The following is a 23,947-nucleotide window of genomic DNA, read 5'->3' on the forward strand; positions in this document are numbered from 1 at the left end:
ACAGGAGGCCTTATTTCCTCGCCACATGGACCTCTCTATAGGGTTTTTGGAGTGTCCTCATGACATGGCACTGGCTTCCCTCAAGCCCTACAAAATCCTGCTTCAAGAGCAAACAAAGTCTCAAACGTAATGAATAATTTTCCATTGATAAAATTTCAACCTTGGTTTTTAGTTGGGGTCTCCACACCCCTCTGTATTGGCTGATTTTCAGAATTCCTAGGTAAAACAGAACCTGGATAAGTCTGTCAGATGGTGTTATTGTGAATTGTACCCAAATTCATTTGTTGAAGTTCTAAGCCCTAGTATTTCAGTATGTGACTTTATTCAGAAATAGGGTTGTTGCAGATGTAATTAGTTAAGATAGAGTAGGGTGGGCCCCTGATCCAATATGATTAGTGTCCTTATAAAAAGGGGAAATTTGGACAGAGACACTCCCACATGGAGTACACCAGATGAATATGAAGGTGGACATCAGGGTGATGCATCTACAGGCCAAGGAACACCCCAAGATTGGAACAAACCACCAGAACCTAGGAGAAGGGCATGGAACCAAGTCTCCTTCACAGCTCTCAGACGGAATCAACCCTGTTGACATCTTGATCTTGGACTTTCAGTCTTCAGAACTGTGAGACAATATATTTCTGTTGTTCTAAGCCACCTAGTTTATGGTACTTTGTTACAGAAGCCCTAGGAAACTAATACGGATGTAAGGAAAAAAAAAAAAAAAACAACTTGACATCTCTAGTACCAAAAGATTGCTAAAGGACAAGAAGTGAGGTTCACTTGCATCCATGGGTTGACCATGGGGCTTTCCTCAAAATATTATATTGTGTCTTTTTCCTGCCACCCATTAAAAAAAAAAAAAAAAAAAAACCATTTGCCCTTCCAAAAGCACATTCCCAAGTAAAACTGGCAAAACCTCAGAGTGGACAGTCAAGGTTTCCTGATCTCGCCCAAGAAAGCGGATATTTTATTACTCTTTCATGACCACAAGGTATTTCCTAAGCTCATTAAGCACATTTTTCCTGCACAAGATCTTGTCTTAATAAGGTCCCCGACACCCCATTCCTCCAGCCTCCGTCATCAGGCAGGATAAAAGCCTGAAGTGGAGATGAGAGGGGGCTCTGGAGAGTTCCAACTCTGCTTGTTTATTTTGAGACACACTTGTGCTCCGACGTGGGCCATCACAATTGTGGTCAAAGCATTAGGAATCTGAAGAACATAAACAAAGCTAACTGTGGCAAAGGGCCAGGATAAAGGAAGGGCCAGGATGAGGTTTTCTCCAGCATTGTACAGGGAGGGCAATTTTGCATAGCCTTTTATATGATAATCACAGTCCCTTCGTCTGTATTGAACTTTGCAGCAAGAAGAAAAAATAAATAAATAAGGCTGACTAATGGCTTCTTTCCCCAGAGGCAGCTTTTTATGGGATCATATGTTTTTTCAGCTTTTCAGTCACAGTTTCCTGCTTGGACGTTAGGAGTCCTTGACATTGGCTATGGCTTAGTGCACTCTGGACAGCAGCCCAAGCCACCTCAGAGCAGCTGGAGAGGGGTCCAGCTGGACCACAGCACCTTCCCAGATCACAGCAATGGCGAACATGGTCCCCTTCGATGAGCTGCACTCAGCGGCAGGCCTTTCAACACCTTCCAGGTCAAGCATGACCCTTCTTATCCGGTCATAGTGAGAAAAACAAGGGTCGGGTGGATTGGAGCCTGTGACAAACAGTCTGGAGGCATTCAAAAGCAAGAACAGCAGCTCTGAATTGCTTTTGTTCCTGTTCCGTTCATCACTGCTCCTTCCCAGGATCAGACGGGACTTTTGGAATTGGACTGTCTTGGGACTTTTTAAATCCCTGCTCTACCACTGGGTGACTAAGAACAAGTAACTGAATTTCTGAGCTTCCTTTCTCATCCGTAAAATTTTAAGTGATAAAACCTGCCTTATGGACTTCTTATCGGGATAAGAGACAATGTTTGTAAGACACCGGGCAGATAGTAGGTGCTAAGCAAAAAGTAGCTAGTGCTATGATCAAGTGTTCCAAACACCCCCTCCTTCAAGGCAGATTACCATATGGAAATGTAATGCAAAGTGCGTTGGAGCCGAAGATATCCTGAAATTGGGCTGAGTTAACAAACAAGCAAAAGCCATAGTCCTCCAGCACCCTCTATATGGCTTTCACTTTATTTCACTACTTTTGAGTGGGAGGAAATTATTCTGGAATGCCTTCTGTTTTGCTCCCCCTTTGAGAAGGCCATAGAGCAAGGGAATCAGGATGGAAGAAGGAAGAGAGACAATTTGTGTTCTTTATTTTTCCCACCTTGGATTGGGTGGTGGAGGGAAGGAAGAGGTTGATTAAAATGCACCACCCCCTTGGTCTTGGGTAATTGCAGTTTAATTATACTTGGGGCAGTGGTTTTATCACATTAAATTTGGGGGAAAGTCACAAGATGAGTCATGGAAAATTTTTTGATAAAATTGTGGAAACTTGGGACATCCGTGATTTTTTTTTTCCCCTTGCCTCACTCCTTTCCTACTTTCCTGATACACCCTCTTCTGCCTGCCAACAGGCCTCCCTGCAGGGAGCCATGCTGAGAAGGCTCCCTTCCTGGCCTCAGCATCTACTCCCTGGGCCTCAGGCTTTGCTGAGCCTCACAGTCCATCAACCTCTTCCCCGTATTCTGGGAACATTGGAGCCCATCTCCTTCCAGGGGGCCAGCTGGTCACACAATTAAGTTATGGAAACCAGTTGCATGCTCCAGACCAGAGCTTTCCAGTTGCTCCCATAGAAGAACTAAAAATCTGTTGCCTTTCCTCATAAATCATATTCCCCTGTCTCCAACTTTGTTGCGTCAGAAGTACTGGGGCATGTCCTTGGGTTGTGAGGACTTACTGAAAAGTCACTCGATGTTCTACCCTCTCATTGCCTCTCTGAGTTCCAGCCTTGAAGTGACAGGCCCATATATAACCCATACAGTTGTAGAGGTCCGCCCAAAGAGATTCTGAGACGGATGATGGTCAGAGGATGGCCAAAGAAGGGGAAGAAATATCATATTCTTCCTTTTCAGAGAAACACACCAATTCTGCAATGGCAAGTCTTTTTTTTTTAACCTAAAACGTTTGCTAAGGTAATAATAATTATAAGCACAATCACTCATTTTTATAGCACATTAAAGCTTATACACTACTTTCACATAATTTAGAATCAAAATGCTATGTACTCTTGGGCTTCCCTGGTGGCGCAGTGGTTGAGAGTCCACCTGCCGATGCAGGGGACACGGGTTCGTGCCCCGGTCCGGGAAGATCCCACATGCCGCGGAGCGGCTGCACCCGTGAGCCATGGCCACTGAGCCTGCGCGTCCGGAGCCTGTGCTCCGCAACAGGAGAGGCCACAACAATGAGAGGCCTGCGTACCACAAAAAAAAAAAAGGCTATGTACTCTTGATGTCAAAGCATCCTCAAAAACTCTCCTGCTGGCTATTTTTCTTCATCATGAAAATATTCTCCTCGACAATTACAGAACAGTTGGTGCTGACTCAATTAGAGCCCATATCAAGAAGAGCTACTCACTTGAAGACAGAAACTATGGGCCCAAGTTTCAAGAAATCTTTGGACACGTTCAAAATGTCCTGAAGTGACAGGACATTCAAAGAGAGTAGGGGTGGAACAAATGTCAACATAGCTCTGACATAAACTAGACAAAACACACTTTCCATTTATTAAGTATATTCTACATGCAAGCAAGGCAACTTGCTACTCCCTTTACATATAATTATGCCTAAACCCCATCATAACTTTACAAGGCAGACAGAAATGAAGGCTCAGAAATGTTAGGTGACTTGGTAAGGCCACAAAACCAATAAGTCAAGATATCTCAAGCTCTTTCCATCGCAGTCATGCAAAGCTGGTTCCAAAGGATTATGGCTCCATGAAATGTTAAGGGCTATTCCACAGAAAGAGAAGGGTTCCGTGGTCAAATAATAAGTTACAAAAATGGTGGGTTCCTCCTAGAGTAATGGAAATAAAAACAAAAATAAACAAATGGGACCTAATGAAACTTCAAAGCTTTTGCACAGCAAAGGAAACCATAAACAAGACCAAAAGACAACCCTCAGAATGGGAGAAAATATTTGCAAATGAAGCACCTGACAAAGGATTAATCTCCAAAATTTACAAGCAGCTCATGCAGCTCAATAACCAAAAAACAAACAACCCAATCCAAAAATGGGCAGAAGACCTAAATAGACATTTCTCCAAAGAAGATATACAGACTGCCAACAAACACATGAAAGAATGTTCAACATCATTAATCATTAGAGAAATGCAAATCAAAACTACAATGAGATATCATCTCACACCAGTCAGAATGGCCATCATCAAAAAATCTAGAAACAATAAATGCTGGAGAGGGTGTGGAGAAAAGGGAACACTCTTGCACTGCTGGTGGGAATATGAATTGGTTCAGCCACTATGGAGAACAGTATGGAGGTTCCTTAAAAAACTACAAATAGAACTACCATATGACCCAGCAATCCCACTCCTGGGCATATACCCTGAGAAAACCAAAATTCAAAAAGAGTCATGTACCAAAATGTTCATTGCAGCTCTATTTACAAGAGCCCGGAGATGGAAACAACCTAAGTGTCCATCATCAGATGAATGGATAAAGAAGATGTGGCACATATATACAATGGAATATTACTCAGTCATAAAAAGAAACGAAATTGAGCTATTTGTAATGAGGTGGATAGACCTACAGTCTGTCATACACAGTGAAGTAAGTCAGAAAGAAAAAGACAAATACCGTATGCTAACACATATATATGGAATTTAAGGGAAAAAAATGTCATGAAGAACCTAGGGGTAAGACAGGACTAAAGATGCAGACCTACTGGAGAACGGACTTGAGGATATGGGGAGGGGGAAGGGTGAGCTGTGACAGGGCGAGAAAGAGTCATGGACATATACACACTAACAAACGTAGTAAGGTAGATAGCTAGTGGGAAGCAGCCGCATGGCACAGGGATATTGGCTCAGTGCTTTGTGACAGCCTGGAGGGGTGGGATAGGGAGGGTGGGAGGGAGGGAGATGCAAGAGGGAAGACATATGGGAACATATGTATATGTATAACGGATTCACTTTGTTATAAAGCAGAAACTAACACACCATTGTAAAGCAATTATACCCCAATAAAGATGTTAAAAAAAAAAAATGGTGGGTTGAGCAAGATCTCTTTCACGCAGGACCTCTTCAAGCCTTTAAAATGCCAACGTACATTGTGAATCCCCAAGAGAAGAGTAAGATTAAACGAACAGTGAACCTCTTGACAAAGGAATCCTTAGAGCAGCATTTCCTTAGAACAGGATTTTCAAAGTAGTCTCCAGACCAGCAGCATCAGCATTACTTTGGGACTTGCCACACCCAGACTTACCAAATCGGTCTGGAGTGGGGTCCCAGAATCTGTCTTTTTAGCAAGTTCCCAGGTGATGCTGGTGATGCTGGGATTCTGATGCAGCATATTTCTCAGGAGTGGTTTTCCAGGGAAGACATTTTGGTAAACCCTGAAATAGAAGTACTTGTGTGGCACTGACCTTTGGCTATTTGGTTCTGGTAGCAAAAGGAAAGACAGGAGGACAGGCTTTCACTGGGGCAGAAAGTTGGTCTTTCAGCTCTTACTTAGGAAGGGATAATAGTAATTGTGGTTGTGATGGTCCCAAACTAGTTCTTGGAAACTGGAAAAGCCCATATTGGCATTTCTCACTGCAAATGGCCAGGGTATTTGTCATGTCTCAGCTCTAACTCCCTCATGGGTTGCCCTCCTTTGATACAAGGTGGAAGAGTCAACATTCTGCCCCCATCATGGATTTACTATTTCCCAGTTTTCCCATTCTTGGTAAGGGGTGTAATAAGGTATGGATAAATCAGATACCACAAGTAGAGAATTGAGGGTCTCTGCATCTGTAATATTTGTGACAAAAAAGAAAGCAAGAAGGAGTGAACTGTATGATTCAGAGCCTTTGCTCCAAGCTGGTGTGGACCCAGGCAATACCCATGTTCTCTCCTACCCACCCCAGAAGGACCAGGAGTGGCAGGCAAGCGGCACCTCTTTTGTGTATAGCTGGCCCTGAAATGGCCAGCATGGCCAGTCCACTTGGCCATGCAGACTGTTTTCTCCAATCAGGCCAAACTTGCCTAAACCATGAACTCAACCTGCCCCAAAGAGGGTTTATTTTTATTTTTCTTTACCAACAATGTTCTGTAGTAACCAAAGCTCTGGTGGTCCTCAACACCCAGACGCTGGAAGAAGCACATCGTTCCAGGAAGCTATTCAAATGCCAAAAAAGACAAAATGAGATGGTATCCACAGGATCAGCAATTTTGCGGATAAGTAACTGAGGAATAGGTGAGTGTGTTCTAAAGATGTTACGGTTTCATTTCCATCTGCCCCATGGGAACTTCTACTACATTGCTCGGAAGAAAGCATCCTTGAACATTTTTTCTGACCTGGAAATCAGCCTAGCCAACATCTGCCAAACCTTCCTAAAAATAAATAGTGGGTACACTCACTACCTGGGTTGTGAAAGAAAATGCTGGGGAAGCCCTAAGACTCTGGATTTATATAAGAATCACCTGTAACAACAGAAGACCGTCTCCTGCTGGGTACGGATCATAGACACCAAACCCACCTCCGAGTTTTGACTAAAGGCTTTGGAAGGTTTTAGTCTCTTGGCCCATTGCAATGATGAAAGGGACTTCTGAGTCACAACTACCACCTAAAATCCAGGAAAAATTATGGGCATAGAGTATTTGCTTAGTTTCCCAACACAGATTTGGCACTAAGGTCTCAGCAGCCTTGGGTATACATATAGTGAAGGGGAAGAAAACAAGAATTATTGAGCACCACTGCATATACATTACAGTGCTTTACATAGGGGGCTCTGTTTGCCATCAGCAACACTTTATGAGATAAATAATTATTATCACCATTTTACAGATGAGAAGACCAAGGCTCATAATGTTACGTTACTTAACCTAACTTACCACTCTCCCCCCTATCTCTCACACACACACACATACACACACACACACTACTGCATTAGGAAATCCTTAGTTTAGCCCTATTTTACTATTATGGTACGAAACACTTGTCACACTTTATTATAAGTGCTGGCATTTTAAGTGATATCTTATTGCATCCCAATGACTGACACATATAAAACACTGCTGAATGAAAAGATGAATTTCTCATTCCAAGCCTTCTTGCTTTCAATTCAAGATTCTCTACACGGTATACTATTAACCAATAACTATGTTGTTGGGTATTTTTCATCCTCCTCAGTCATCCTAGCTCCTTCATGGATTAGCAAATTTCTTGAAAAGAAAATGGATACTGAAACGCTTTAAGAGACCTCTCAAAGTGCCGTAGAAGGCCCTTCAGTTCTCCTTGCCTCGGATAAACCAGGTAAAGTAATCTTGCTGTATAAGGACATTCATTCATGCGTTTATGTTCATTCATTCACCCATTCCAATAATTCTTCATGGAGCTTCTTCCATGTGTGAGGCAATGGTGCTGGGAGTGACAGAAGGGGCTAGGCAGTGCCTCGCAACAACACGGCTTACAGTCGAGGGGAGAGAGGAGAATGCAGCGAATAGGAGAACATGACATAGGCAGGTAGAAGTGCCACAAGAAGTGCTTGAAAAGTAATGTGGGAAATCAGGGAGGCCCAGGTTACATCAGGTGAGGGGGAATCAGAGAAGGCTTCATGGGGGTGGCATCTGACATAGGCTTTTATGAATGGGTTAGATTTGGTCAAAGATAAGGGGAGGGGAACACCTTCCAGGTAGAGATAACTGTTGTGGGCAAGAGCACAGTGAAGTGGGGAAGACACAGATAGGTTTAGGGAAGGGAGACTTATTCCATTTTCCTGGAACAGAAAAGACACAAGAGAGAAAATTACACAAAAGAGAAAACTGGTAAATTAAGTCAGGGTCAGGTCATGAGGAATATGCAGCTAAACTGAGTAGCCACAGTCATTGCCATTTCTATTGTACCTGTGATTCCAGAGGAGCTTAGGACCCATCAAGAAAGCCAAGCTTCCCCCTGTACCCTCAGACTAGCAGCTCCCCTACAGAACACAGCCTTGGCACCTGGTCCCCCTAGCACAGCACCTGGGACATCTTAAACCGTCAATAAAAGTTTGTTGGCTTGAATTGGGAGGACACAATAGAAACATTTCCAGGGGTGGAAGTTGGGGGTGGAGCAAAGGTGCACGACAAAGCTTTCCTTTAAAATCAAACGTTTAAATATGTAACGCTGACCACAGCCTACGTATTAGAAATTACTCTATCCTACTGCCCAAATTCCTATGACACCCAGAAATAATGGTGTAGCAACCACCGTCCCCCCCAGTTCAAGGCAATGTCCTAAGATACCATAGCAGCATTCTCCTAAGTGTACTCTCCTCGGGGCGTTCAAGCAGGTATTACTCTATTAGAATTTAATGTAGGCTCCAAATACAGCTCCACTCGGCAAATGTTCATCTTACTCCAGGAAAGCAGTGGTCACTGGGAGCAAGCAAGGAAGGAAATATCTCATAGGAGGATGTTACACAACACTAGAGATGGTCCCAGGTCCGGTTTGGACCGGGAATTAATGTATTTTGGTGAGTAGGGAGGTGGTGGTGGACTGCATGCCCTCAGTGACATTGAAAAATGCATTATGAAGAGAAGCTGCCTTTTTCCTGAGGTTTCAGGGCCAGCTGTGCCGCTGCAGCCGCAGCTACAGAACACGGAAGAATTTGGGGGTGAGACTGGAGGCCTACAGAAGAATTTTTAAAGACCAGGATAGAGTGGGTACGGTCAAGATTTTTTCACGTGTTTGTGGAGATCAAGCAGAGCTTGATGTTTTGCAAAGCTTCCACTGAACATTTTTTTAAAGTAAATTAGCAGGTATATTAAAATATACAGGTACCATAAGGAAATAAATATAGGAAGAGGCTGAAGTAGTGGGAAGCACAGGAATTTTCCAGCAGACAGTCCTATGTACAAATACTGGATCTGTAACTTCCGAGCTTTGTGGCTTTCAGCAAATCATTTAAACTCCTAAGCTTTAACTTCTTATTACGTTAAATGAAGGTAAAAACAATTATCTCATAAGATTGTTGCAACAATCAGGGAATAATGTAAACAAAACTTCTAGCACCATGCCTGACAAATAGTAGGGACCCCTAAGTGAATGGTAGTGAATTTTATGATTACTAGTTCATAATCTCAATTTCTAGTAATTTGGTGTCAGGTTTCCCCACTATGTTTAAATTCGTATAAAATGGGCTTTTCACGTATCCTTATCTCTAAACGCAGTTTTCAGAGAATCGTGGAAACTGTGAGTTGGAAAGAAACTTAGGAGTCATATAACCCAAACCTGGATATACTCCTAAAGGATAAATTAATATCCTTTCCTAAAACATCTTCCTGGCACGCAAGCTCTCTCTGTGCACCAAAACCAGCCCTTGTTTATACGGTCAGAAAGACAGGATTCTGGAGAGGGAGGGCCATGGAAGCACTCTGAGGAATACCAAGTGAGATTCACCATGCATGGCTTCTCTGTGGAAGGTAAAAGAAATCTAGTCATTTGGTAAAAGCCACTGCTGTTTTAAAAATCTATTTAATACAGTGATTGACACAGTAGAAGGGGTTATAAATAAACAATAAATCATGCAATTATTACTGTTTGAATTTTGGCAAGATAATAAAAAGAGCAGGGGTATAATCAGGAAATAATAGAAAAGATCTGCAAGGCACCCCTGCAATTAGCGAAAAACAAAACTTGGCTCCGAGTTGGAGCCCCAATATGGCTCTCATTAAAGAGCCTTGGGACCTGTTCCTGGGGCAGACCTCTGCTAGCTTGGGGAGAAGTGAGGTAACCAAAATGTCAGTGCACACTCCACCCCCCCACCCATATTCAGATAATCTTTTACTATAGTATTATAACCACCTGGGCTGAAATGACTACCTTATGCCGAGTGAAGACCAATCCACGGTTTTCCGAAACTCTAATTGAGATGTTTCCTGTTCTCAGCTTTTTGACTCTTTCCTTTGTAATACCATAAACACACATGCACACGCACACGCACAAACACACACACACACACACAGGCACTGTGCAATGGGCCCTTTCACTCATGTTTCCTTCCCCCTTTCCTTTCACCTTATTTTATTAATGGTACCTCTTAAAGAGATAAATGCTCCCACACGAGTGATACCACTTAAACAGATAAATAGTCCACAATGGAGAAACAGAGAGCATGAGAGAAAACCCTGTCTTATTAGACTGGAAACAGACACACTATATTAATGCAAAAAAATCAGCATATGGTTCTAATAGGCTTTCTTAAAATGATTTATCAGCTGTGATTAAGCCCTCAACCAGCATGTCTATCTTCATAAATAAAGCCAAAGTGTACCTTGCTCTCAAATGTATCTGCAGTATCTTATTACCCAGCCCCGTGCAGTGCACTTCACTTACAACACAGCTCTAGGGAGCCAAGAATTTGTGTGCAATCACAAAGTGTGTGCTCTAAAGAGCCTGCCAAGATTTAGGTCTCTTATCTCCGAGATAGTCTTACTAAAAATCCATTACAATGAAGGTTTCTCCCCTCTCTCTGTGCCATGGAGTTCGGCATGGCTGAAATATGAACAGGTAATTAAAAGGATATGCCTGATTTTACAGTGAGCCCGGTGACACAGAATCACCAAACAGCTGTTGGGAAAGGCATTTGGCACAAGGACAGGTTACCTCTGCCAGGGGGGTGTGGAAAATGAGGACCACTTTAAGAATCAGAGTTGGTCTCTTTCTTCTTTTCTACAGAACGGAAAGACGAATGCAAATATTAGTCATCTTGGTCGGGACCTCATTCTCCGGCTGGCTAATATGTCAGATGGTCTCAGCGGCACAGATTAAAGGGGCTTCACAAACACCCCGGGCAGGGGATGAGGAAATCGGGGCTAGGACTTCCAAATGAAGGAGGAGGAACTGGGTGAAAGAGTTATGAGCACAGTAAGCCGTAAACGGATGTTTGAAAACTGTACCGAGTCAAACATTTCATGTGTACAGGGCATGGCTCTGTTGGAGTGATTATTTACTCTTTGATTAAAAGCCAGTGAGTCCAGGAGGATGAGCTGAATAAATCCCACAAAGCATCCAAGGAAAGTATTTTAGTGGCGAACTTACTTTCAAGCCATTCCTAACATACACACAAAGCCTCATTCACATTCTACCTCCTAACACCCACCCGAACGCTAAGATCAGAGACATATAGGATGTCCCCCATTCTACAGGAGCTTCTCAAGCTTTCCTCTACACTTTCAGTTTGACTGAAACAGAAATGTGCAATCTCAGAGTTCTTTCACAGCAACAAACCACTGTTTCACGATTTAGGCAAGTTTGCTGAGGTATGGTGAGGTTTTGTTAAAAGGCAGAAGACATTTGGAAGGGCAAATTTTAAAATCTCAGAAGAGAAAATAGTGCTTGGACTACTCCATCAGTATTGTTAACAGATTGTTTTCTGTAAAATATACCAGTCCATTGTATTAGGAGTGCGGCATGGGTAGCTGTAGTCTGTGAGTGTTAGACCCTCAATTAGAAGAACGGCACTAATGAGGTCAGAGCAGCTCCTCCCTCCTGTGATCACAGACTGCACCCCTGGCCCTGGCCAGCTGTCTGGCAATATGTGCTTCTGGTCACAAAAGGGGGTCCATGGGCGGGTGTGTGTGTTTGGATCCGTGCAAATCCATCACCACTAATGGGAAATCACTCCTAAGTTCACACCCAGCTGATGGGCAAATCAGGCGTGCCACCTTCACAGAGGGCAGCAGGCAGCTGTACTTGGACATCAAATGTCATTAAAACTGGTGTTGAATTGTACATGGTAGGCACTACTAGGTAATGGTCAGAAAAGTAAGGAATTATTCACAAAGCCTGATGGCCCACTTTGCCCAAGACATGTACTTGTGTATATGTGCATTATTATGATACAAATAAAGAAAGACATCTAGCAGAAATCTGGAATAAGGAGCTCTTCCCCTCCTCCTGCTATGAAGGGGAGAGACGTTCTTTCAGGCAGCGATGTCACCACTGCCTTACTGTCTCTGTGAAAGTGGACTTGGAATTCTGTTCCCAGGACCCCTTTTAGGACACTTCTTTCAGTCACCTGAAAGAATGTACGAGGTGAGATGTTGCAGTAATATGTGAATCTAACACCATGTACCTAGGAATCGGCTTTATTTTCTATGCTCCAGATCTCAATATATTTGAACTATGTATGTTTTTTACTCCAAGGTAGTTAAAAGGCCCGGTCTACCGGTAAGAAAATGAAGTCATGCATGACTTTTAGAGAATGAGGGATGGAGTCTGGTTTTCTTGCTCTCGTCCTGAATTCAGACAACACTCCGCCTTACTTCACAATCCACACCGGAGCTGTTGCGATTAGCGCAGGAGGTGTCGGGAGGCAGTTTTCAGGTGGACGAGCAGCACAGAGGTATGACAGTGTATGTCGCACTTTGGCACACCACACCACAAAAGGGGCTGCCAGGATTCTGGACCATCTTGTTCCCTTCTGGTCACTTGGGGACCAACCAAATGGGGCTGGAAGGGTGGCGCTCACATGTGCTCTACATTGCCGTGGAAATGCCTGGACCAACAGGAATGCCTGGACCAACTGTGCCAGTGAATCCAGCAATAACCTCACGTTTGTAAATCCTCTGGGAAAGTTCCTAAGCTCTGTGCATAACAAACCATACCGGGAGAAGCCAGAAAGGGGACGACTTCTTTGAGAGCGGCTGTGATTCAGAATGCTGGGCACTGCACCATCTGTAGTCAATCAACCCGACAGGCACACAAAACACGACTGCTTTTCTTCTTTGGGGACATGACTGTTTGCAGAGCCCAAACAAGCCCCCACCCAAACATAAAGCCACAGAGAAAGGCGGCACCCGGCACCCGACTCAGGCAGGATCGGTCAGCACTGTGATCAACTTTCAAAGTTTTCATATAACAGATGGCGTGCTCTGCCTGTAACTCAGATCCCAGGGATGCCTGGGCTGCAGCCACGCTGAACCCAAAATGCAGGGTTTGCCCCACTTCACGGAGAAGACTGGGGAAGCCCCCAGCATGCAGGACAATGAAGGGAGAGCTTGCAGGTGGGGCAATCCGTCCTTCTAGCTCCAAAGCTGTCCACTAAAACAGTTCACATTCGCCTTCAGGTGAAAAAGTCCAAATATCATCTCCATACACAACAGTCTGATTCTGCCAACGCTAGTGAGTTTTATTAGAAAATATGCGCTTAGAGGAGATGCTGAGCGTAAAGCCCTTTTGGCATTCCATTTCCCTCTAGAGCCAAAGGAGAAACCGGCCCCATCACACGGAAGAGCCACAGGTTCGAATAGGCTAAAAATAGCCTTTCATATCCCAGAAAGCAAGGAACAAAGGGAAGCCCAGCTATGTTCTGGAGAAGTCTGCAGCCAATATTCCTAGCATATGAGAAGCATCCCAGCCCAAGAGGGAGGAGCCAGCAGGTGATTGTGCCTGGCCACCCCAGGGAAGGCCTGACCTCCTCTCCAATCCAACCAGCCTCTGTGGGTCAGCAGAAGGGCCAGTTCCCCAAAGTGTAGGAATGTGGTACAGGGGGGGAAATCCACCATTTTATCAACTTTCCTAGGCTTTTGGGTTTTGGTGGAAGTTGGGTTAAGGACAAGGAAACTGTTCCTCCAGGGTTCTGGTACTAAAATCAGACACTGCACCCCAGGTTTGAGTCGACAGCCAACATGCTGGCAACACGGACAGGAGGAATGTGTGGAATCCCAGTTCCTGGCCTCAGCCTTATCAATATGGAAATAACTTAACAGCACACAAATGCTAAAGCAGGGTTCCCAGAGTAAATCACTCCCATACCTGCTCTTAACCATACTTAATGTTCACCTGGATTTATGAGATGATGGAAGCAGAGACTCTTGTAATTATTATATTCTTTTCCTCTCCTCTTTTCCTGGTGTCATTTTTTTCCTCACATCTCTGTGAGGGGCCCAGGTAAGTGATTCTTAGCTGCAGATGCTCAGTGCGGCTAACATGTGGTCCAATTTTCTAAATGTGAGCGTTGTTTTTTTGCCCAGAACGGAAGCTTCATCTTTTAGTCATTTTGTTTTAATCCATCCCAGAAAACCGATCTGTTTTCTTGCTTGCTTTCGGGAGCATGAATGCAGGGCCTCGCAGAGGACAGGACATGCTCCCTAGGCAGATGCAAAAGCCTCCTGGCCCCAGGTACACACCCACTGCCGCGGGAGTCTGGTGGGTTGCAAGTCCTGAATTACTCACAGCTGGAAATGGATTCCTTCAGCGGAGAGCGTCCATTCGCCATTGTGATTCCATTTGGGTTAATACCTTGAAATCCCAGCCTGGCTTGCCTGCCTCAGGACAGGTAAGGAGTGATTTTAACCAGCTGAGATCCCAACCCAACCCCCCCCCCCAAACAGAGAAAGCACCCTGATGAGAAAGTCTCCAGCTGGGAAAAGCTGCCCTTTTTTCGGCTCTTAAAGCTGAGCTTCGTAATTATTTTAGTGAGGAGCCTCCCAGCCAAATAATCCAATTGGACTAATTTTCAGCTACAGTAAGCCCGCCTGATGGGAAGGCAGGCCAAACAAGCGATCTTCACAACCCGAGTCTGGGTTGATGATGGTGCCTGAAGAGCTTCAGGGCTCCATTGTGTTTTGGGCCATTTTTAGTTCCTTTTCTTAGTCTTTTTAAATTTCTTTTTTATTGAAATCTAGTTGATTTACAATGCTGTGCCAATCTCTGCTGTATAGCAGAGTGACTCAGGTTTTTTTTGTTGTTGTTTTTATTTGTTTGTTTGTTTGTTTTGCAGTACGCAGGCCTCTCACTGTTGTGGCCTCTCCCGTTGCGGAGCACAGGCTCCGGAAGCGCAGGCCCAGCGGCCATGGCTCACGGGCCCAGCCACTCCGCGGCATGTGGGATCCTCCCAGACCGGGGCACGAACCCATGTCCCCTGCATAGGCAGGCAGACTCTCAACCACTGCGCCACCAGGGAAGCCCGTGACTCAGTTTTTAAGTGCCCCTCCCCATCCCACCCCCATCCCTGCTTTGATCCTTTTAGATGCATTCCATGCATAGAATCTCCTAGAATCAAGATTGCAGTTTAACAGCTCCCAAAGCACGCCCTTTTATACTGATGACATCCCACACCAACCCCTCTACCTTTTAACAATGACAGTACTTGGAAGAACTTTCAACTTAACCACAAGTGAGAGGCAAACACTTTCAAGAACAATTTTTTTTTTTACATCTAAATATTTCGGTTTGTTTTCACTTATTAAAAAATACATTCAATTTTGCGATAATACGTAATTCTAGGTATTTCTTTAAAGTTGGGTTAGAGGTCAAAACATTTTCTTGGAATGTGCAGCGGTAGGTAACTCAGTAGGAAGTGATGATGGGCTAGACTTGAGGTGACAGAAATGGAAAATAAAGAGAAGAGATGAGGATTCTGGCCTAAGGAAGCTGATGGAGTGCAAAGGAGGGAGGGAAGGCAAAGCTGCCTCCTGAGGTGGATGAACTATGTCTCTGACAGATTCAGAGGCAGGTGGGGGGGTTTAGACATGGCAATGAGTTTCTGCAGGAAAGCATTGAGCACAGTTCTGGGCACAGTACGTTACAAACAGCAGCGGCATCTTCAAGTGGGAATGCTGGTAACAGCTGGAGAGTAGAGATGAATATTCACGGTGAGGACAGATAAAGGAATTGTTGGGTGGAGTTGATTGCTAGGTTATGAGAATGTACAAGTTTTCTGAAGAGAAGGTGTAAACAGAAACCACCCGAAAGTGGATACAGCAAAAGACAAGGAGGCAGAGGGAGCACAGTCAGAGAGGTAGGATAAAAGCCAGGATTTGCACCCCCTGTCACTGGTTCCCCTTAGTGGACTCCTATCAACTCTTTTTGTCTCTCTCGATAGTTTATTCTTCTGTATTTAAAATGGGGAATGTAGTACTGCCATAACCACCTATAATTATTCCCTGTTAACTAGAGGGACCAAAATCAAATTATCATTAATAACATGTTCAAAATGTCCCACGTGTCAGATATACTTCCTGACTATAGAAATACTTTGATTATTACCATACCCAGTCACAACTGAATAGGAAATACTGGTGCAAGAAAATACTATTTTATTCTGCAGTATTTCCAACACAAATAGACGTTCCCAAAATCAATGCCAAGCTTCCTCTAGCAATCTTCATGTTGTATCTTAGGATCCGGTCCTCCAAATCTCTTCTACTCCACAGCTTCAAATGGAAACATCAGTATCTCACAGGAGAACACCCATCACTGCATGGGATGAATGCAAAACTTTCTCATTCAAACTTCAGCCTCTGAAAACCTTATAATCGGTTCTCAAAAAGACCTCAGGCAGAGACCTCAGTCTTGTCAGAACAAATGTCATGTGACAGCAAATATAAATAAAACCTACACCAAAAAAAACACTGAACAACAATAAAACCTGCCACTCACAGGCCATTCATCTGCCATTCATCTGCCATTACCAGTGACCACCCCCTTTTAATTTGGCTCCTAACACTGGCTGAGGGCAGGGTCATGAACTGCCAGATGATTTAGCATTAGAAAGTAAACCCTCAGCCTCAAGAGAGATTTTCTCTTTAATGTGAAAGTTAGATTGTGAAGACTCATCCATTAAGGTCCAAATTAGCCAAATATACAAACTGTCCAAGGGAGGATATGAGCAAACACCCAGTACCCATCTGGGTCAGTTTGCCTCAGAGCCGTGGGCCTTCCCTCCCTCATCATCCACGTCAAAGATACTTGATTTTATGTGCTCACTCTTTGCAGGGCAACAGGCGATGCATTTTGCAACTTTGAGGATACCCTGACTTTCCACCAAAAAACAAATAAAAGAAACCAACTCTATGAGTTGTTTTTTCTCTCCCATTCCATTTTAAAATTGAGCCTGAGATCACATCATGATTCACTGACATATGTGGAAGTGGATACCAACTCTTAATAATCTCTGTTAAGACTGTACTCATTAATCCTAAATCCCAGGGAACTAAAACTCAAGAAATAGCTTCCAGTTTATCCACTGGTTTAGTCATTCCACTGAGTGGGATGCAAAGACCAAGCCAGCTTCTCTTCCAGCATCAAATTCCATCTAGGCCGAGATTTAAACCTATAAGGAGAGAGCTGAAAGTCCTTTACATTTGTAGTGTGCTGAAATGGAGGGGGAGGACAAGAGAATTCTTATGATATAAGGGTTAGATTTTCCAGTTACTGGGGTAGGGGAAGAAATAGGTTGTCATCTCTCAATGACGTTGCCAATGGGTGTTTCCTTTCAGTCATGCTGATTGGAAAAAAAAAAAGCCAAAAAGATAAAAAACAATCTCATCTACTAGGATTTAGCAAACATGGTGACATTTGCAAAACCTCAATAAAACCAAGTTTAGGTTTCAGAATGTTTCTTTTTCTCCAGACTTCTGGGGCGGGGGATCGTATTACACAAATATCATAGAAGCAACATGTTAACATAACCGGAAACATCAGCTGTTGCAAGTTCGCTCAACTTGGTATCTCTTATTTTCCACCCAGCAGCCACTCACACAATGCCACTCACATCTTCCCCAGAGAGCAGCCATGCCTGATAGTAGCTGATAGAGCAAGACTGTAACGAAGGCAAAGCGCCTCCCTTTCTGCGCCCTCTCTCCTCAAGTAACTGGTAGTGTCCGGTGACATGATTTCCAGGTACAGAATTTAATCAGATTGAGCAGCCGATTTTTCTGAGCTGAGGCTGACCTGGCCATGCCCTGTTCCATGACTCCTGTTGAGCTGGGATCCAAGATCTTAAGATTGTAGCTTGTCCCCTGTTCCCATGTGTTAAACAGTCAACACCCTCTGGGAATAGACTGCACTTTTCATCATTTGGGTAGGAATTCTAGAGCATGGAAATGCCCTAATTTGCTATTGCTGCATCAGCATAATGAGTCAGATTTAGGTCCTAGGGGAGAATAACAACACTTAACACTTATACACCGCGCTTTTCATCTTCAGGGTCCTTCACCACGTTAGGCTGTAATGTTATATTTCTCTCAGCAAGACAAAGGAGTTCATTTCTAGTCCTTTCAACTCCCCTTCCTTTCTTATACATACAGACACACACACTCCCACACAACTGCTATCATATGATGAAGCTATCTGCCACCTCCTAGATATGTACTGTTGGATCTCTTTTTTAAAAAAGAAATCAAATGTGAAAGGTCAATTCACCCTTTTTAAAAAATATCTTTTGTTTTTGTTTCTTCCTCTAACGTGGAACACAAAATCGGCATGTCGATTGCCAGTTACTGGAGTCCATTCAGTATTACTGCTAGGGTTCCCATACTTGACTTGACTTTTCATGCCTCGTGGTCTTCTGTGTCATCTCTGCCCACCGAGGAGACTTGAAGGCTCTGTCTTGGAGGATGGAGGACTCTGTCACGTTCCCTGCTCAGACCTCTTCTCTACCTCATTTCCATTCACTCCTGGCCCAGGTCATTTCATTGAGTCTCATGTATTTAAAAACCACCTACATGCCGATGACCCCCCAGTTTACATCTTCAGACAGGTCCTGTATTACATACCTATACATTCATTTGCCCATTAGATGTTTCCACTTAACAAGTCTGCAAAAATCTCCTCAATTTTCCCCTCAAACCTGTTCCTCCCACAGACAGCTCCATCCTTTCAGTTGCTGAGGTCAAAAACCTGGGTTCATCCTGAAGTTCACCTCTTACTCCCCAGATGTAATCCATCAGCAATTCCTGTTGGCTCTATCTTCAAATTAGATCCAGAGTCTAACCACCCCCTCCATCTGTACCTTGGAGTAATCTGCCATCATTTTTAATCTAGATTCTTTGAATACCATCCTACCTGGTCTCACTTTGCCACTCCCCTCCAACAGTTTACTTCCAACTAGGCAGCCAAGTAAACTTTCTACTATATAAGTCAGATCCTATCACACCTCTGCTTACAACTGTCCTACAGTTCTCCATCTCACTCAGAATAAAAGCTGAAGCCTACACAGCCTTCCTGGACGGGCCCCCTCAGCCCACTCTTTGCATCACTACGTACCTTGCTCTTTGCAGTTCCTCCAGCCCACAGAGCGCCCTCCAGCCTCAGGGCTTTGCACCCGCTGCTCTCCCCACTCTCCTCCCCAGTACGCACCTGGTTCAGCCTTCTCCTCCTTCAGGTCTTGGCTGCATGTCCGCTTACCAGTGATGCCCACCCAGACCACCCCCAGCACTCCCTGTGCCTCTTCCCTGCTACATATTTTTCTCTATAGTACTTATCACCTATGGACATATTATACATTTTATTGTTTTTACTTGCTTACTGTTTGTCTTGCCCATGAGAAGTAAGCTACCTGAAGGGTGGGATTTTTTTGTTTGTTTTTTTGTTTCAGAATCAGTTTTAGTCCATGGTCTATTCACCAATGCCTTGGACAGTGCCTGGCACAATGTGGGCCCTCAAAAATATTTATTGCGTGAATAAATGATGAACAAAAGTTTCTCATCTGTTTCAGGACCAGCCTGACTTCTAAGCCGTAGGCAAGTTGAGATTTGTGATACTGCTAGTGAAGGATGCTTTTCCAAGGGAAAAAAAATCTCTCTCATTAGAGAGTTTTGAAGCTATGGGTTTATACTACGGTGGAAGACTGAGGCAATTATGGAATGTGTCATCTGTTATATAATATATGCTATGGATACAGACACTGGGGCTTTTTCTATTGGTCATTACCTGCCTCTTGCCCGTCCTCATTCTATACACACATTGGGATGCTTTGGAAAAAGGGTGTCAGGATTAAATATAGTCTGTAGAACAGAATTTTCCCCAACAGACAGCCACACGGGCTAAACAAGGATCAATTCTCTATTTGCTCTTTGAGAGAATTTTCTAGACCAAACTTCAGCTAGAATTTTAAAGGTGGAGGGAAGGACCAGTCCAGTCTTTCTAACATTTCTGTATAAAGTACTTAGAAAGTTCAAGCAAAAACCTTTTTTAACCAAATTCTCCCGATAAATGAGTCCATCTCCCACTTTACTAAAACTTGCTGAGGGAACTAATGCAAGTCTTCTGTTAAAAGTCTCCGAGAAAAATAAATTAGAAGAGAGTTGGAGCTTCAAATTAAAAAGGAATAGTTATCTGAATGTGGAGTGAAAGGGAGGAAGAAGACAAAACTTAATGATGACAAGGTATGCGTTGAAAAAAGAACTTGTATTCCTACATTTCAAGCAGGGAACAAACAAATGAAGTAGGAGCTGGGGGTAGCAGTGTGCCAGGGATGTTCGGAGCTGGAGTAATGTGGTCAAAGGGATGTGTAAAAGTATGTTGGTGGGGGCTTCCCTGGTGGTGCAGTGGTTGAGAGTCCACCTGCCGATGCAGGGGACACGGGTTCGCGCCCCAATCCGGGAAGATCCCACATGCCGCAGAGCGGCTGGGCCCGTGAGCCATGGCCGCTGAGCCTGCGTATCCGGAGCCTGTGCTCCGCAATGGGAGAGGCCACAACAGTGAGAGGCCCGTGTACCGCAAAAAAAAAAAGTATGTTGGCAGATTGGAGAGCATCTCCTACTCCTCATTTCCCCATCCTGTGGCTTCCAAGGAAATGCTAGGGCAGAAGCCACCAACACAGCCCATCTGGCCACTGGATGAGTCATCCTGAATTAGGCCTCAAGAATGTGTAGTCATGGTCACCGAGGCTGGATATGGCCCTCTCGTTTGAACGAGGCAATGGAAGAGGATACCTCAACAGTCTGAACGCTGTCCAACTTCTAATGTGTGAAAGTGAAGTTGGGGTGTGGGACACTGGTCTCCTGAGGGGCCCACCCCAAAACCATGGGGGGAAGCTCGCTGCAGGGTCCCCCACCCACATACCCATCTCAAAGTCATCACATGACTAGTGTTGTTAAGAGCAACATGTGAAAGAGAAAAAGACTATTTCTACAGTGACAATAGTCCTCCTCAACTTTGCTTGCCTAATTATTTTAATTTTTAGCATTTAATTATTTGTACTCAACCCACAAAGGATCAAAAGCAACTCACACACAAAAAAAATGTATAGCATGAAAATGTTTTCTTAAATTAAAAATCGGGACCAGAGGAAATATAAACTGGAACTGAAAATCTAGTCCGTGGGGGGAGTAAAATGCTCATTACAGTGTTCTAAAAAGTTCTCAAAGTTAAGCAGTCAACTCGGCTTCACGTTAACAAGCAGTCAAAGCAAAAAGAGAAACAGAACTGGTTACAGGATTCTCATGTCCACGAGGAGAAAATATTTCAGTTCCTCAGGGGAAGCAAACTATTTCCTGGAATTCAGATCTGCAAGAATTTCCTCCCATGGGGCTTCATATAGGAGATCATGAGTACTATGCAAAGGAGAAGATCTAAATCCGCCCCCCGACCATGGGCTTCCTAAAGCTGTTAAATCTTGGAAAATGTCTTTGGGAAAATTAAGGGTATACACTTCGATTAAAACCCTTCTATCAGAAATGAAGACGATACAGACCAAGTACACACCTTTCTTACAGTTTGGAAGAAGTCAACCTTGACTATCTCAAGGAATGAATGAACTTAATCCCTCAGTCATCTACATATGCCATGTCCATCAGCAAAGCTAAATTTATTACTCAACCAGAGGAAATTTACTAGACTTTTTGGTTCCTCGGTCCCTTGCTATTTTTATGTTTTTTTAAAAATCTATTTCTATTGCAATGAAATATAGAATGCATGCCTTCTTTTTTATTTAGTTAAAAATATCAAGTGCTCAGAACAGTGTCTGGCAAATAAGTGCTAAATAAGTGTTTGCTTTGAAAAAGAAAAAAGGCGCTTCACTGGGCGGGTGTAGGGGCGTGTCAAGTATGAATGACTAATTATAAATCAAATGAGTTGACTGAGATTTTAAACCCCTCTTGTAACCTATTTTCAGGATTTTTCCTAAAGCAGTACAGACTGAATGGCTATTTTGATGTGAGAATGTGACATGAAAAATCTGGTGGAGGGGGATTATTATAATTTCACATAGAGGAGGATTCAAAGGTTTTGAAACACTTAGAGAAATATCAGAACCTTTTAAAATTTCTTCTCCAGATGGAACAGCTGGAAGTTCAGAATCCATTACGATGTAGCCGGCGCTTCCTTTCAACCAGCTTTCACAGTCTAAGTCTCTGTTCATGGGATGTATCTAATTTGTTGTTTAGTACATTGTGGGCATTCAATAATGGTCTATCAAAAAAGTTTAAAAACACCAAAAAGCTTCATTATCATATTTAGTTGTGACTCTATTTCTTTTCCTTAATCTGGTAAAGTGATTTTTAAATCACTTTACATGACATTACAATAAAAACTGACTATATTCTGGAGGGATTCGTAAGGTGACTTTTCTACATTTGTAAGGACAAATAATCCACACTTATAGTGAACCTATTTGTTCCCACAACAACAGATGTTCAATAATATGACCAGGAAGGAATTACGAACGTGGTGGAGAGATACCGGGAAGATTATGCAAATCAGACAGTTACAACCTGGGCCAAAATCAGGTGAAATCCTCTCTTCTACTGCTACAATCCTTCGCTTGTCATCTTACCCCTTGACCCTTGTCTTTTGCACTCACCACGCAGGTAAAGCTTGCTCTTATTTAGCACAGTAAAACAACAACTTTTGAATAGAACAATTCTGTGAGTTTTTCTGACTCAGGTCAAGTATCAGGTAACTTTATTTTGGCTTCAATTTCGTATTTCAGATAATCTGCTTTTCCCATGATTTTTCTAGCCTTGGATTCTACAACCAGGGATTCATCCATTTTCAAAAGAAAAAACCATCAAACACTTGCAAACGGATAAATGCTGTTTTAGAGCATTATCAGCACAGTCTGCGGTGCCACCTAGTTCCCATGCAGATGTTTCTAGCAGGTGCTAGAGGAGACACCTGTCCAGGTGTCCGTCCAAGCAAACCTACCCGCTTGCTGCTCTCTTCCTCTTGAGCCTTCCTGAACTCATGCTCGAGGGAGCAGTCCAGCTCATTGAAGAGCCCCACCTCCTCGCAGTTCTTCAGGAATCTCGTTGGGGTTGGAGTCTGATCTGAAAACAGAGACCGAGGGATCATAAACGGGACCTTTTCCTCAAAAGTCAGTGGCAAGTATGAGCTAATAAATTCACTAATCCCCTCCCCTCGCCTTAATGACGATGCCGAGTGGCCACCCATAATCTTCCAGCCCTTTAAATAAAATGAGAATATGGAAGAAAATAAAACCATAAAGCCCAGAGGAGCAATATGATGTGTAGAAGGCTGTGACATGGGAGGGCTTCCCAAGCCTCCCTCTGGACAACTTCAGGCAAGAAGATCCCACAGTTGACTTTCTGGAGCTCATATCGTTTGAATACACATTGCAAGGTGTGGAATAACTCTCTTTTAACTGGAAAACATGATTTAGCTAAAATAAGGCCAAAAATATCTACAGAGTCCATGTTAAGCCTGATTTTAGGGGGCTGGGAGGACAAAAAAAATTATAAATGTTTATATCAAACAAAAAGAGAGAAACAAGCATTCAATTCCTTTTTCTTAATGGAGAATAAAAATTTAGCAATTCTTTCTCTCATTTTCGGAGTCACAGAAGGATGATGAAAGGTTCCAAGTCAAACACATTCAGCTTCCATCCCTTAAAAATATAATTATTAATTTTATTTTCCTTTTGCTGTAGCCAAAAGAATGTTTTGAGAAGACTCTCTAAAAGGAATAGAATTTCTTTCATATTCTTGATGGTCTGGAGAGCGTACTACTTAAAAACTGGAGGATCTGAAACCACTATTTGTGGCTTAATATTTATGCAGCATTTGCAGT

At 43.4% G+C, this 23,947-nt stretch overlaps 1 protein-coding gene across 4 annotated transcripts in view; it reads right to left on the reverse strand.

Moving 5' to 3' along the window:
- Nucleotides 1-23,947, reverse strand: part of CREB5 (cAMP responsive element binding protein 5) — a 412,090-nt gene that overhangs the window by 296,134 nt on the left and 92,009 nt on the right. For 3 of the 4 annotated variants that reach the window (XM_030857422.2, XM_030857420.2, XM_060305479.1), the window contains exon 4: nt 23,066-23,187. The exons of the other annotated variant lie outside the window; for it this stretch is intronic. In XM_030857422.2, the coding sequence (XP_030713282.1) occupies nt 23,066-23,187 (122 nt within the window). The remainder of the gene's footprint in view (nt 1-23,065; nt 23,188-23,947) is intronic. 4 annotated transcript variants of the gene reach the window in all.

The sequence above is a fragment of the Globicephala melas genome, chromosome 9 (genome assembly GCF_963455315.2).
Source record: "Globicephala melas chromosome 9, mGloMel1.2, whole genome shotgun sequence".
Taxonomy (NCBI): domain Eukaryota; kingdom Metazoa; phylum Chordata; class Mammalia; order Artiodactyla; family Delphinidae; genus Globicephala; species Globicephala melas.